Below are 14,510 nucleotides of genomic sequence, written 5' to 3'. Positions count from 1 at the left end.
CATCGTTATCATCAGCAAGCATGGTAAAGATTTGTCATTTTGTCAATTTCTTGTCTTCGGCGACAAAATTATTTTAAATAGTCATACATGTAACCTAAACAGGGCCTCTAATTTTCCAGGGCTAATTGAATTTCGGGAAGAGAGGGCCCTTTTTGACCTTTATTATTCTACAAATCGACAACAACCAGACATAAGAACATACCAGTACCTACCTGAGCAGGATACATATCCTACATTTTCTGTACCAGATCGGTTCCTTCGAGTCCACGCCGTGACACATTTGAGACTCCACTTAAACTTTATTAATGCTTCCTTTCCCGATCTCAGCTACCTTTCTACAGAGTCTTACAACCGAATGAATCCAGTTTCTCCCTTTGTGGTATGCAACTGATTCACAAAGGAGCATTGAGTTATAAGCTCATGTTAGGTCATACAATAAGCAGTCAACTGTGTATATTAGCAGAGGCGCAACGAAACGAATTTTAAAACATAAAAAGTACAAAAAATACAGTTTTTAATAAATATTTTTAACTAAATTTGTGCGTAATAGTGAGCGCAGAACGCCTGAGAATTAACTCAGCTATTTTGTGAGGTACTTAAAAATATTGCCGTTCCAAAGCGCTAGGAGTTTGATATGGCTGTGAAAAATACGAATTACGCTGTGCTATCAGTTTTGTTGCCAGCATTGTTTTCAACGTGTAAGTACTTTAATCTTTCTCAACTTAAAATTGCCCGTTCAGTAAACATATTCCTCTTGTTACCTAAGTTCTACTTTCTTACTCTAGGCATTTAAGTGAGCGCCTGTAGGTTAAAATGCATTCGAATCACTTATTTAACTAAAGGCTATGGAGTCATGAATTCAAAAGGCTTTTCAGATACTCTCTAAAATCCTAACCTATGAATAACCGTTTTACTAGGGGAAATGTTTTAAGCATTCCTGCTGCAGGTTATGTCTCTCCTTGGCGATTAGGAATTAGCACCTTGTGCATTGCAATGATGTCCATTAAAGGGAGGCCTTAGGCCTCTTTTGACAGGATAGTAAAGGATCGCACTGTTTGCATGCATTTATTTCATCCAGAGCCTACTCCTTTTAAAGTTTTGCAATATCCTAAAAGGTCCACAAGGTGGACCGACGAACTTATAAAGGCAGCGGGAAGGCGCTGGATGCAGGCCGCCACCGCCACAGGCCTACGTATGTTCAGCAGTGGACGTCCTATGGCTGAAATGATGATGATGAATATCCTAATACCTATTTTCCTAATCCTTAATATTCACAAACTTGTAATCTTCTAAACCAAGGTTCGGCCATCAAGTGCTTCGAGTGCAACAGCGCGAACAACTCAGCCTGTCTCGAGATGCACAACCCTCGGATGCAGGCCATCGTGCCGGTGGTGGACTGCAGCCAGTCCGTCCCCAACGCCATCAGCAAGGAATTCTTCTGCAGGAAGATCACCCAGACCAGTAAGCATACTTAGTTTCAATAAATAAATAAGACGTGTTTAAAAAGAGTCATTGGTTAAAATCTACAGGGCTGGACAAACTACTGTTTTTGACGTTCGTAAATATTCATACGGGGGAAGCCGTAAAATGCCATCTATCAATATGATACCTATCTAACGGGTGTAAACGAGGTCTACGCGTACGATGTCGCGGGCGGCCGCTAGTACCAAATAAAAATGCAATTAAGACTAGTCAAAATAGTCACGATACCAGCAAAGACTTCTTCTGCTTCTTATAGCGTAGACCAGTGAGACAATACCCACGTGGAATCAGTCACTTCAGTCAGAAGTCAAACTCTTTTGATGAATGCTCTTGGTTACTCTACAAGCACATGTGTAAACTTATTATGGCTTTTGTTTTAAATGAATTATGATTGTTGGCTTAAAATAATTTCGCCCACGAGAACGTGCAAGAATGCAACGTTATAAATAGCTGAAGCTGATTTTCTAATGGGATATCAGCTCTGATTACCACAGGAGGCATACGAGGAAAGCTATCAAGCCTTGTTTGTTCTCTTAGTTAGTTTAATTTTCTTCATATTTGACTACGAATGGTTTCTGAAAGAAACGAGCTCGCCTCACATCTATTGTGATTAAGTATAGTCCACACGATAAAAGAAGATCAACATCCAGTCAATGCATAGGCATTAGGACTGTTATATAACAGTCCTCGTTTTCCCTTTCTGCTAATAGGCATAATGACTCATTTCCACAAGCTTTAGGTACATGTTGCTACTATAAGCCTAAATACACTACAATTTCCAAACGTACTACGATAGAATCATAATACCTCCGGCACAAAGGCCGCACGCTGCTCCATTTCAATGCAGCCTCAATGACTTTTTTTGTCTCATAGTCGGCTAACTGCACGTTGGCCTGGACAAAAACATTGTATGTTCACAAAGGTTATAAAAAAGCCACTGAAATTAGCAGTGCGTGAAAATGCAGCCGTATTCTGGAAATTGCGAATGATTTTGTACTTCCCTTCTGTACCTACTTAATTACTTAAACATTTTCTTAGTGCTATCTTTCATTATATAAAATTTACATTATTTGGTGTCCTTCGTTCGTTCGTTCGTTTCAGCCGAAAGACGTCCACTGCTGGACAAAGGCCTCCCCCAAGGATTTCCACAAAGACCGGTCCTGCGCCGCTCGCATCCAGGTACCTCCCGCGACCTTCACCAGATCGTCGGTCCACCTAGTGGGAGGCCTGCCCACGCTACGTCTTCCGGCTCGTGGTCGCCACTCAAGAACTTTCCTGCCCCAGCGGCCATCAGCTCTTCGAGCTAGTTTGGTTTGGTGTCCTACAACAGTTTAAAAAAATTACCAACTGTAGAACAACACGTTTTGTTTGCAAATGGCATTATTGAGGACATGTCATGTAGTTCAGTCACTCACCACCACCCCCAATCTTCTTGTGCATCACGTAAGAGGCGACTAAGGAAGAATGCTTAGGCTAGATGCTAGAATGATCAGGCCTCCCCAACTCGTCTGATCAGCGTAGGCAGTCTGACATACTCCATTTCCCTCTGATAATTTGAAAATTAAATGCCCTGATGATAAAGTCTTCTTTTCCAGTTCTCCACATAGACAAGACCCCTGAAGTCCGAGTGACCCGCACCTGTGGTTGGGTCAAGCACAAACGGGAGTGCTACAAGGCTGACAACAGTGACCACCTGGAAACCGTGTGCCAGTGCTTTGGAGACATGTGCAACGCGGCCGCCATGTTGGATTACGTCAAAGTGACAGTTCTTGGCGCCCTCACCGCCATCTTGGTTTGCTACCAAAATTGGCGGGGAAAAGTTTGAAACTTTTTTGACAATGGACTATTTTATGATTTCAAAAACTTCTTAAACTTACAATACTTATTATTTACAAATTACAAAGTAAGTACAAGTACCTACCTAACGCAGTATGTTCCTAAGAATTTTCGGGTTTCAACCAAAGATCAATAATGAGATTGAGATACTTATTTACAAATTACATTATTTTGTTAATTAATCGTAACATTGTACAAATTAGAAAATATAGTATGTCGCCAACAATAAACATGTGATAATAATAATTGAAAAAGTAATAAAATATCACTACCTAACTTGTTTTCTTTATTTTACGATATTATTCTAGGGAAGCTATCAATAAATTTAGGTTAAAGTTCAAAAACTTAGTAGGGTAATTGCGCCGGTTTTCCGTCCAGCTCCTGTTTTCGTCCATTTGACCGACTTGCCACAAACAAATACGGAAAATTAGAATACAAACCTAACTTTCCGTGCAAGTTTGGACTTGTTACAATCTATAATATCTAAGTAACGGATTACTAATGTTTGGCCAAAAAACGTTTCCCAAATTATCACATCGCAAACAACGTTTCGCAAATTTTCATTTGGCAAATTCTCATTTGGCAAAACAACTTATAGCAAACTTTTAATTCGCAAATGCCGTTTTTGGCATATTATTGTTTAGCAAATTATTGTTTGGCAAAGTATGTTTTGGCAAACATTTCATTTGGCAAAAATATTTCACGATACACTATTTACAAAATAATTTGATTGGTGCGTAGAATGGAATACAAATTAACTTGTGGTTATTATTGTGTTTAGTGGGTAGTTAATATAAAATTTGTTTTAAATTAATTTTAATATTTCATTCTTTTTATCGAAATTTCCAAATGATTTATTAACAATAGAGGTGATTCTAGCGCTCGGCGGCCGCTACCGCGGCACGCTTCGCTCGCCTTCGCGCGTTAAGGGTCACTGTTCTAACCTAACCTAACCTACTATTTTATGCAATACCTACTTTCTGCAACCATACTATTTTCTGCAATTTCTTTGTTTTACATAAAATTCTTGTGAAAATCATGATCATCTGCCTTATGGTTTGATTTGTGGGTAACGGTGGGTAAGTAGGTATGTGAAGTGTCAATTTGACCAAAAAAATTATTTGGGATATAATATTTGACAAAATAAAACATTTGCTATATAAACATTTGCCAAGTAAAATTTGGCCAAATGATAATTTGACCAAATGAATTAGTTGCGAAAAGTACAGTTGCTAAAAGTTCATTTGGGAAATGAAACTTTGGCGATAAGTTGTTTGCGAAGTGAAATTTGGCGAAAAGTAATTTGGCCAAACGGAAGGATACCCTAAGTAACAGTTCTGCCTGCATGAAAATGTAATTTGACAAGTAATAACTCCAAAAAAATCTTCGGAAGTTGCTGCCGCACACAGGTGAATGGAAAACGTCGTCAAGTTAGAAAAAAAACGTGCCGGTAGGGAACTTTCATGGTATGTTTAATTACTGTTTTAGCTACTTTACGTAATGTTTTTGGCATGTATGTCTAATTATTAGCATAATAAACACTATTTTAAGGGTTTATTGAAGTTTTTGTATAGAAATCTTAGATAATTAAGTGGACTAATACTAGCATAACAATTTTGCAAGATTTTGGTTTTCGTCCACGTGGACGGAAACCCTGACACCTAGTTAATATTTTTAATAATCATTTTACTTCAATGGACCTACAAAATACAATGTTTTTTCTTCCAATATGATCTTTATTGCTGTTACATTAAACATTTTAGTTTACGTCCACTTTTTAACAGTGATAAACCCATAAAAACCGTTAAAAAGATGTGGACGAAAACAAAAAACAGCTTTAAACGTTGTTGTGTTTTCGTCCATGACGTCATGAGCAAGCACTGGGGTGGACGAAAACCAAAATTAGCTATTCCTGTAGATTAGTTTTCGTCCATTTGTCCTTCGACCTATTGCAATATTTTCCCAAATTTAGGTAAGAAACTTATTTAAATCTTTTTTATATCATTTGAAAGCTAACAAAATTACCTTTCAAATGATATACCACAATCCATAGTTACTGTATTGTAGAATTGGTTTTAAGTTAATAATTCAACTGCACCCTTTTTTCTACACAGTGGTCGAAAACTAGCGTACTCTAGGACGAAAACTGATTTTTTTGGATGAAAACTAGTGAAATCGCCTCTTTTGCATAAAATATTTTTTATAAAAAAAACCCGTGGTATTTACTTATTGTCGTATAATATTAACGTAAAGTAGACTATATAAGGACTAAAATGACATAATGATACATATGAGTAAGGGTATTTTAAGATATTCATTTCGCATCACAAAGTTGGCAACTCCGCTAATTGGACGAAAACTAGCGCACTTACCCTACTTACTTTATCTCACAATTCACACATTCGTAGCAGTACCTACTTTTAAGTAACACTCTGGTGTTCGTAAACAAATAAATCGAAGTTTCATTTAGTATTGTTTGCTAATAGGTTTCAAAAAGTTCGTAGGTTCATATACAATATCAGAATAGGGCCGTACCATTGGTGTTCGACATTAAGTAGTTATACAGTCAGATGAGCTTTACCGATTTCCCTGCACAGTGCGATTATATCGGCCGGTGGTACAGGCCGCTAATTTGTCACATTTAATTCATTAATTACTAAAATAAAGCCTAAAAATGAAATACGCGGTTGTTTTGGTGGTGCTATCAGTGTGCGTTCCTCTGGGTGAGTTATCTTTAAGGTCAGTCGGTATCATTGCCATTAGAAGCGTCTATGTTAATTATTGGATATCATTGCTGACGACTGGATTCAATGTCATTTGTTTCAATGCAATAACAAAACTTTAAGCCAATAAAATTGTACATAATATTTATAACTCAAATTATGGAGTTTCAAATCATCGTTTATTTTTATAACAAACATTTAAGAAACACTTGACTAATGCCTCCTTCTTCAATTAGGGATAAGAAAACTAGAAACCTTTCATATAGATAGCAGGTGACAGTTTCATTTCCTTTTAGTCTACTCATAGTTTGGTTAGGACATTATTGCAGACATAAATCTTTAATAGAACTGAAGGAATCTGAAAATTATTATTTAGTCCAATAGTATTATGCTCTTGAGTTATCTGAGTAGCCCTTCAAGTACCATTGAATCGAGACACAATAGAAATCGGTGTCATGCGACCATTTAGATAATAAACCAGATTGCACTGTTTTTTACCTCACAACCCAGGTCTCTCGATCCGGTGCTACGAGTGCAACAGCGCCAACAACTCGATGTGCCTGGACCCCACCAGCTACGACCAGGAAACCCTCAACAAGTTCATCAAGATGACCAACTGCGCCAGCGGCGTCTTCTCGCCGGATAACCACCAGTTCTTCTGCAGGAAGATCGTGCAGACCAGTAGGTTTTTACTTATTATCCAGCCGACGACCTGATAAAGGTAGCAAGAAGACGCTGGATGCAGGCCGCTACCAACCGTGCGATGTGGAAGTCATTGGGGGAGGCCTATGTTCAGCAGTGGACGTCTTGTGGCTGAAATGATTTTTTTTATCCACAACAAGGAAGCTCTTGGCCTGATGGTAAGTGATGATCAGGCCGAAGGTGGAAGCAAGCTTCACCCGGAATCCTCAACCACGGAGGAACTGGCTATCTTACCTCTAACTGCCGGATGGCGACAGACTTAGGTAAGATGGTGGTAGCTAGCCAGGGGGATTTAGAACAAGCCCTACCACCAACCAGACCGAACAGAAAAATCTGCCCCCACTGGGAATCGAACCCGGGACCTCTGCGTCTGAAGCAAGTGGTCTTACCACTAGACCACAGAGGCGGTTGATGATGATGATGATCCATTTCAGTCAAAGGACGTCTACTACTGGACAAAGGCTTCCACAACGACGAGTACCTACTTCGATGCCCGCATCCAGGTGCTTCCCGCGACCTTCATCAAATGGTCGGCATTATGTATTATGTTTATAATACATTTATATTCGACACAATCCCTCTCTAGAACAAGTAGGTTTTTTTTATGTAAGACCTTTGTTTATTTTTAATCATCGCAAATCATAAAACAACAGTGAACTCAACACAAGTTTTGGGGCCGGCTTCGAATTTCCGGACTACTTTCCTTTCATCATAATTATTTCAGCAATTGGACGTGCACTAATGAATGTAGGAGGCCTGAACATTAATGATCGAGATTTCTCAATGGCTTGACGCTTAATTTAAACCAATTTAGTCACGCTCTCTGTCTTACAGTTAGGGTTGGGGTCTTATAGGTACATCATCATCATTCATCATTTCAGCCATAGGACGTCCACTGCTGAACATAGGCCGCCCCTAATGCTTTCCACGTTGATCGATTGGTCGATGTCGTCAGTCCACCTTGTAGGTGGACGTCATGCGTTTTCCGGTACGCGGCCTCCATTCCAGAACCTTGCTGCCTAGGTACATAGATTAACCTATTAAGAAACCATTACTGAACTAGGTAGTTCTTTCATGTCACTTACACGTCGATCGCGTTGATTGATGGCATGGAAATATGAACTGGAAGTATGGAACTTGAAATAAACATTTTGATAACACAACTTGATAATGAGAATGTCATTCGGTCATTGTCAGATCATGTTTGTAGGTCAAGTTTGTATGTTTAAATGACTTTTACATACAATAACTATGACTTATTTTAATATTTTTATTAATATTTTAGAGAGGTATAAATTAAGGTAGCGTTGTGTCCTTTCTTTAATTTGTTTAAAACCTAAAAGACAAAATTGTTAAAATGAAACGGTACCTACTTAGCATCTATTGGCGCGGAAAGGTCGTGGTGATGGAAGGTTACCTAACCAGATAAATTCGGTTTTACCTGCAGGTAAAATCTAGACTAGTGCAGGTTAAGTCTAGATATTTCGTAACACTCATCTCCGCACCTCTATCAGTTGTAAGAGCTGTTCAGAGCTACGAGTGAGAACTATGATCATAATTATTAGACTACGAGTAAATAGATTTTTGTTGAATAATAGCATCTTATCGTTATATCGATTGCATGGTCTATGAGCGAGCATTGGCATAGTTTAACCACCAAAGAAACCAAAATTAAAGACTAAAGCACCTCTATTGTTTTTAACTGAATAAACTGTTATTTTTTCTTTATTTCTATCAAATCATTCTATCGGATTTTATCTAATAGGTACCCTTTTTGCTTTAGTTTTCCACAAACACCACGACTCCGAGGTGAGAGTAACCCGTGGCTGCGGTTGGGTACGTCACCACCGGGACTGCTACAAGGCCGACAACGAGGACCACCTGGAAACAGTCTGCCAGTGCTTCTCTGATGACTGCAATGCTGCCACCATTCCAGAACATAGCAAGTTGATTGCGTTTGCCTCAATAGGCATTATAGGGTTGAGGAGTCTGATGTGAACAATAAAGAGACGTAGCTAGACTGTCATTTGTTTTATTTTTCTTTTTTACCTCTCTGATTTAAAATAAGTGACTGCCAGTGCTACAACATGCATAGCAAGTGGGTCGTATAGTGAGACTGTCATTTGTTTCATTGTTCTTTTTTCTGTCATTCTCTGCTGAATGTTGCTAGGTTTAGGTAAATATTTAATGAATATTGTAGCCTACGAAGACCACATGGAAACCGTCTGCCAGTGCTTCTCTGATGACTGCAATGCTGCCACCATTCCAGAACATAGCAAGTGGATTGCGTTGGCCTCAATAGGCATTTTAGGGTTGAGGAGTCTGATGTGAACAATAAAGAGACGTAGCTAGACTGTCATTTGTTTTATTTTTATTTTACCTCTTAGATTTAAATACAGCTACTGCCCGTGCTATAACATAACGTTAGCTAGATTGTCATTTGTTTCATATTCAAGTATTATGTGGAAACTGTCTGCCAGTGCTTCTCTGATGACTGCAATGCTGCCACCATTCCAGAACATAGCAAGTGGATTGCGTTGGCCTCAATAGGCATTTTAGGGTTGAGGAGTCTGATGTGAACAATAAAGAGACGTAGCTAAACTGTCATTTGTTTTATTTTTCTTTTTTACCTCTCTGATTTAAAAGTAGTGACCGCCAGTGCTACAACATGCAAAGCAATAGGTGGGTCGTATAGTGAGACTGTCATTTGTTTCATTGTTCTTTTTTCTGTCATTCTCTGCTGAATGTTGCTAGGTATAGGTAAGTATTTAATGAATACACTGGTCAACACATGTTTTTTTTCCTTTAATTTTTTTTCTGTTATTGGGTATTTCTATGGCCCTGATTATGAAAAAAATACTGGGAGATCGCCAACAGCTTTACTTTTTAAAATATAGAGTTTTATTATGTTGACATAAAAATAATATTGTGTTAATATAATATCTATTGAACACTAGCAAATGATCTTTTATATGATTTCTTTGAATAGAAAAGTTTGAGTAGATTTCGTTGCAAACTCCAGCAATGGTCTGCCATTCATATATGATCACCACCGGCCCTGATAACCTTCTTCCATTGTCCGAAAATTCTAATGACATCTTTTATCCTGCTCCTCACTAAACTCACCCACATTTTGTGGAAATCGATGTTAATGCGAGTACATGAAGTGTATTTTTATGCCCATGTTGCACCCTAGCTCTTGCAAGTTGGATAGCATGCTCTCAACAATTTATTTTTGCTTAGGAAATTACTTATAACCAAAAAAATGAATTCTAAGCTTAGGACTGGACTTCAGTTATTGATTTCTTAAAATTACAATCATATTCTCGTTGCCTAATGTGAGTCCCATCAAAAATTACCAACATTCAAGTTTTCTGTGCTTAATCCTGAAAACTTTCATGAAAGAAAATGATAACATTCGTTACTTTTGTTAAGCGCATGCACAGACTGTTTCAAGATGCCGAGGTTAATATAAAGTGGTAGAAATACGGTGATACGATCTTGGCTAACTAAAGGCATGTTTATAAAATAGTTTGTATCAACTTTAGCTGAAAAGCAAAAAGTTTTGTGTGCGGGAAGCCGCACTGGTCAAAATTTTTGTAACCAATGCTTTTGTTTGTTACGATTATTCCAGATACACATGAAACGGGACTTTTGTGTTGGCCTAAAGTAAGTTACCTATTCTCAGAACACAAATAACGCATTTGTGGTCTTGATTAATTAATTTCAAATATTTATTTTAAAGTGTAGATGTTACGCAGTTTTCATGAAATCCGATAGAGGTTTTCGACATTTTTCAAATATTATATTTACCACAAAGATAGCAGAAGCAATTTGGACATCTTCATAACGAAGCAATATCGAAAACACCAACAAAATATATTTTTTTGTCCAATTAAATCAAAAATCTAAGTAAAAATATTAAATGAAGGTAGATAGCTATAACTTAAAAACAAAAGCTGTTAGAGAAAAACTGTTGCCATATTTAAAAAATATGCTTCAATTTGAGATAGAAACAGAAAAAAAATCACAGGAAACAAAATTTTTTTTTTTGTTGACCAGTGATATTGTAGCCTACTAAGACCACCTGGAAACTGTCTGCCAGTGCTTCTCTGACGACTGCAATGCTGCCACCATTCCAGAACATAGCAAGTGGATTGCGTTGGCCTCAATAGGCATTTTAGGGTTGAGGAGTATGATGTGAACAATAAAGAGACGTAACTAGACTGTCATTTGTTTCATTTTTCTTTTTATATCTTTGTTTTAAATATAGTGACTACCTGGCCAGTGCTATAACAGCGACTGAAGATGACTGGCACCGTGCATCGGCTAGTGGGTTATATTGTCATTTGTTTCATTGTTTTTTTTTCTTTGATTGGAATATAGGACCACCTGGAAACCATCTGCCAAAGTGCTTCTCTGATGATTGTAGGTAACTCAACTCAACTCCCTGTGTATTGCAAGTGGCAAGTGGGTTGGGCTTGCTCCCTTGAGTAGGTATAATAGGGTTGAGGAGTCTGATTTGAACAATAAAGAGTCGTAGCTAGACTGTCATTTGTTTTATTTTTCTTTTGTACCTCTCTGATTTAACTGCGACTGCCAGGGACCACAGACTACCACACAATCTTCACCGTAGGTAGCAAGTGCTAGATTGTCATTTGTTTCATTTATTTATTTATTTAAAACTTATATGCACATAGAACGGTGTACATAAGGCGGACTTAAGAGCGTTGTCACATTTTTCATGCAGAAATCGAGAATTTGGTAGATTTCGAAATGATTTTAGTCATATAATTTATTGTTATAACTTCTTTTGACTTATATCATCGTAATTATCATACGTTTTTACNGTCTGCCAGTGCTTCTCTGATGACTGCAATGCTGCCACCATTCCAGAACATAGCAAGTGGATTGCGTTGGCCTCAATAGGCATTTTAGGGTTGAGGAGTCTGATGTGAACAATAAAGAGACGTAGCTAGACTGTCATTTGTTTTATTTTTATTTTACCTCTTAGATTTAAATACAGCTACTGCCCGTGCTATAACATAACGTTAGCTAGATTGTCATTTGTTTCATATTCAAGTATTATGTGGAAACTGTCTGCCAGTGCTTCTCTGATGACTGCAATGCTGCCACCATTCCAGAACATAGCAAGTGGATTGCGTTGGCCTCAATAGGCATTTTAGGGTTGAGGAGTCTGATGTGAACAATAAAGAGACGTAGCTAGACTGTCATTTGTTTTATTTTTCTTTTTTACCTCTCTGATTTAAAATAAGTGACTGCCAGTGCTACAACATGCATAGCAAGTGGGTCGTATAGTGAGACTGTCATTTGTTTCATTGTTCTTTTTTCTGTCATTCTCTGCTGAATGTTGCTAGGTTTAGGTAAATATTTAATGAATATTGTAGCCTACGAAGACCACATGGAAACCNTTGCAATACCGTCATGACCTACGCTACTTGTGTTTTTTAGTTTTTTTATTATGTAATATATTTGTATCGGTAGGCTCGGAGCCAGAAACATGGAAGTGAGCATGTGTTTTGAGGTTAAGATAGCTTTATTATCATATCCTTGCAATGGTTTAATTCTGTCGATGAAATAATGGACATGGCNTTTTTTATTATGTAATATATTTGTATCGGTAGGCTCGGAGCCAGAAACATGGAAGTGAGCATGTGTTTTGAGGTTAAGATAGCTTTATTATCATATCCTTGCAATGGTTTAATTCTGTCGATGAAATAATTATTAAAGGCTTCCGCTATTTGTTTAGGATTAGTTATATACTGGCTTTCAACCTTTATTTTTGAAATGGATTGTGTTGGGATATTCAAACGGGCTTTATTGATAATTTGCCATGTTGTTTTGGATTTATTGTCACTTGTTTTTATTTTATAATTATTTTGAGCTAGTTTAGTCAGAGATATAATTTTTTTAAAGAGTTTAGTGTATTTTTTGTAATGTAATTTGTTCGTGCTAGAAGGTGATTTTCTATATTTCCACAATAAATTCCTTTTTTTCTTGCTACAAATTTTTAAGCCGTGTGATATCCACTTTGGTTTATTGGTTACATTTATTTTAATTCGTTTATGTGGAAAACATAAATTATAGAACAGACGATATTCTTGCAAGAAATATTTATATGCCAAGTTTGGGTCATCTGTACTGTACATTTCGGAAAAGGATAGACTTCCTATACACATTTTAAACTTTTTTATGTTGTCCCTGCTATAATCCCGTATTTCTTTATACCAATATTTTAATTTAATTACATTTTTAACTGGTAATTTTATTAATTGAGCAGTATGGTCTGACAAGCCAAATTCAAACACTTCTGTCTTACATGGTTTTCCATAGTTATGGGCAAAGTTGTCTATGCATGTATTGCTAACAAGTCTAGTAGGTTGCTTTAGAGCCAATTTAAAATTGTAATTTGACAGCAAACATTCTAAGTTCAATGTGATTCTATTATTCTTTAACATGTCAATGTTTATATCGCCAGCAATGAGTATATTATTACATTTTAAATTTAAACTATGCACTAGAAGTTTTTCCAATTTATTAAAGAATACATCAAAATTATTATTTCGGTTTGGTACCCGATATACACATATGATTGCAATTTTGTAGTCAGTTAATTCAATTGCACAACATTCAAATACATTAACCAAAGAAAGCAGTTTAATTTCCACAAGTTCTTTCCATTTAAGTCCATTCTTGACTAATATGCAGGTACAAATTACCTATCGATAGCTTACTTTATTCTGATGAATAAATGTCATTACAAGTTTTTCTCTAAAACTGATAATTTGGCTAGAAAAAAATATTTTCTATCCACGCAGTACGCCGGCAGCGTTCGGATCGGATATAATGACGTCATCGTCCCCGCGCCGGGCGGTCAGTGAACTTTTTTAGTAATTTGGCCATAACTTCGTCAATTTTTGTCGTAGAACAAAAATTTTTGCACTGTGTATTAAGGATTTCTTAGCCCTATAAATCTGCATTCACAGCTAAAAATCGAAATGATCCTCATTCTACGATATGTCACATGACGAGGTTTTTTTTAGATTTTTCTGACAACATCAATGTTTTCTGCCACTATTACTCATTTTGGACGACTTTCACAAAGTTCGCTGGTGAGCCAATGATATAAGTGTGCCATAAGAGGCTTGTAATATAAGATCTGCGGTAAAGCAGGGTTTAGTTCTGTGGTAAAGCAGAAATCAAAATCGTATCGGTGTGGCATTCAAAATGGACGCCGACCCATTTAGCAACGCAATGTCTTCAAATGGGCTGAGACTAGATGGAGCAGAAAACTGGACGAGTTGGAAATTCCAACTGAAAGTTATCCTCAAGGCAATAAGTGCTTACGAAGTAGTCGATGGTTCTCGTCCATGCCCCGACCCAACAGATAACCTAAAAGCACTAGAGATGGGTTTCCACCCGGGCAAAAACCCACATGAGGGTAAAAACCCAATAAAAACCCGTTTCATTCCACCCGTGGGTGTTTACACCGGGTGAAAACAAATAATTTTATAATTATTTCAATTGGTATCTTTTCTTTATTTTTATTGAATTTTTCTCATTTAAGTTTATTGATTAATAAGTAATAAGTTAAATTTAACAATGCATATTACATTTATATCGTGGCCAAATCGTAAAATTGATCACGTTATGATGATGTGACCAATTATTTTATAAAATGGTGTTATTTCAAGAATCGTTGAACCGATTTAGAAGAAATTTAGTAGGAACACAATAATTTGTGAT

At 37.1% G+C, this 14,510-nt stretch overlaps 2 protein-coding genes across 2 annotated transcripts; both read left to right on the top strand.

Moving 5' to 3' along the window:
- The first annotated feature begins 506 nt into the window (after nucleotides 1-506).
- LOC114350335 (uncharacterized) lies at nucleotides 507-3,397 on the top strand. The gene is made up of 3 exons (XM_028301093.1): nucleotides 507-698; nucleotides 1,300-1,461; nucleotides 3,078-3,397. The coding sequence occupies exons 1-3, from the start codon at nucleotides 635-637 to the stop codon at nucleotides 3,305-3,307; spliced, it is 456 nt and encodes a 151-aa protein (XP_028156894.1). The 5' UTR covers nucleotides 507-634; the 3' UTR covers nucleotides 3,308-3,397.
- Nucleotides 3,398-5,732: 2,335 nt separating this feature from the next.
- LOC114350326 (uncharacterized) lies at nucleotides 5,733-8,764 on the top strand. Its single transcript, XM_028301081.1, has 3 exons — nucleotides 5,733-6,041; nucleotides 6,552-6,722; nucleotides 8,527-8,764. Exons 1-3 carry the CDS (start codon nucleotides 5,993-5,995, stop codon nucleotides 8,739-8,741), a joined length of 435 nt encoding a protein of 144 aa, XP_028156882.1. The 5' UTR covers nucleotides 5,733-5,992; the 3' UTR covers nucleotides 8,742-8,764.
- The last annotated feature ends 5,746 nt before the right edge of the window (nucleotides 8,765-14,510 follow it).

The sequence above is a fragment of the Ostrinia furnacalis genome, unplaced genomic scaffold (assembly GCF_004193835.3).
Source record: "Ostrinia furnacalis isolate ACB-3 unplaced genomic scaffold, ASM419383v2 OfSCF0867, whole genome shotgun sequence".
Lineage (NCBI taxonomy): Eukaryota > Metazoa > Arthropoda > Insecta > Lepidoptera > Crambidae > Ostrinia > Ostrinia furnacalis.
The sequence above is the reverse complement of the archived record's forward strand: the minus strand, read 5'-3'. Positions and strand labels throughout refer to the sequence as shown.

What these genes read in the sequence shown, in the direction of transcription:
- LOC114350335 (XM_028301093.1), top strand. Translation starts at nt 635, where the DNA reads ATGGCTGTGAAAAATACGAATTACGCTGTGCTATCAGTTTTGTTGCCA. An exon ending in GCCAGCATTGTTTTCAACGT is followed by an intron (nt 699 to 1,299) that starts GTAAGTACTTTA and finishes TTCTAAACCAAG; the next exon opens with GTTCGGCCATCAAGTGCTTC. An exon ending in CAGGAAGATCACCCAGACCA is followed by an intron (nt 1,462 to 3,077) that starts GTAAGCATACTT and finishes CTTCTTTTCCAG; the next exon opens with TTCTCCACATAGACAAGACC.
- LOC114350326 (XM_028301081.1), top strand. Translation starts at nt 5,993, where the DNA reads ATGAAATACGCGGTTGTTTTGGTGGTGCTATCAGTGTGCGTTCCTCTG. An exon ending in ATCAGTGTGCGTTCCTCTGG is followed by an intron (nt 6,042 to 6,551) that starts GTGAGTTATCTT and finishes CTCACAACCCAG; the next exon opens with GTCTCTCGATCCGGTGCTAC. An exon ending in CAGGAAGATCGTGCAGACCA is followed by an intron (nt 6,723 to 8,526) that starts GTAGGTTTTTAC and finishes TTTTTGCTTTAG; the next exon opens with TTTTCCACAAACACCACGAC.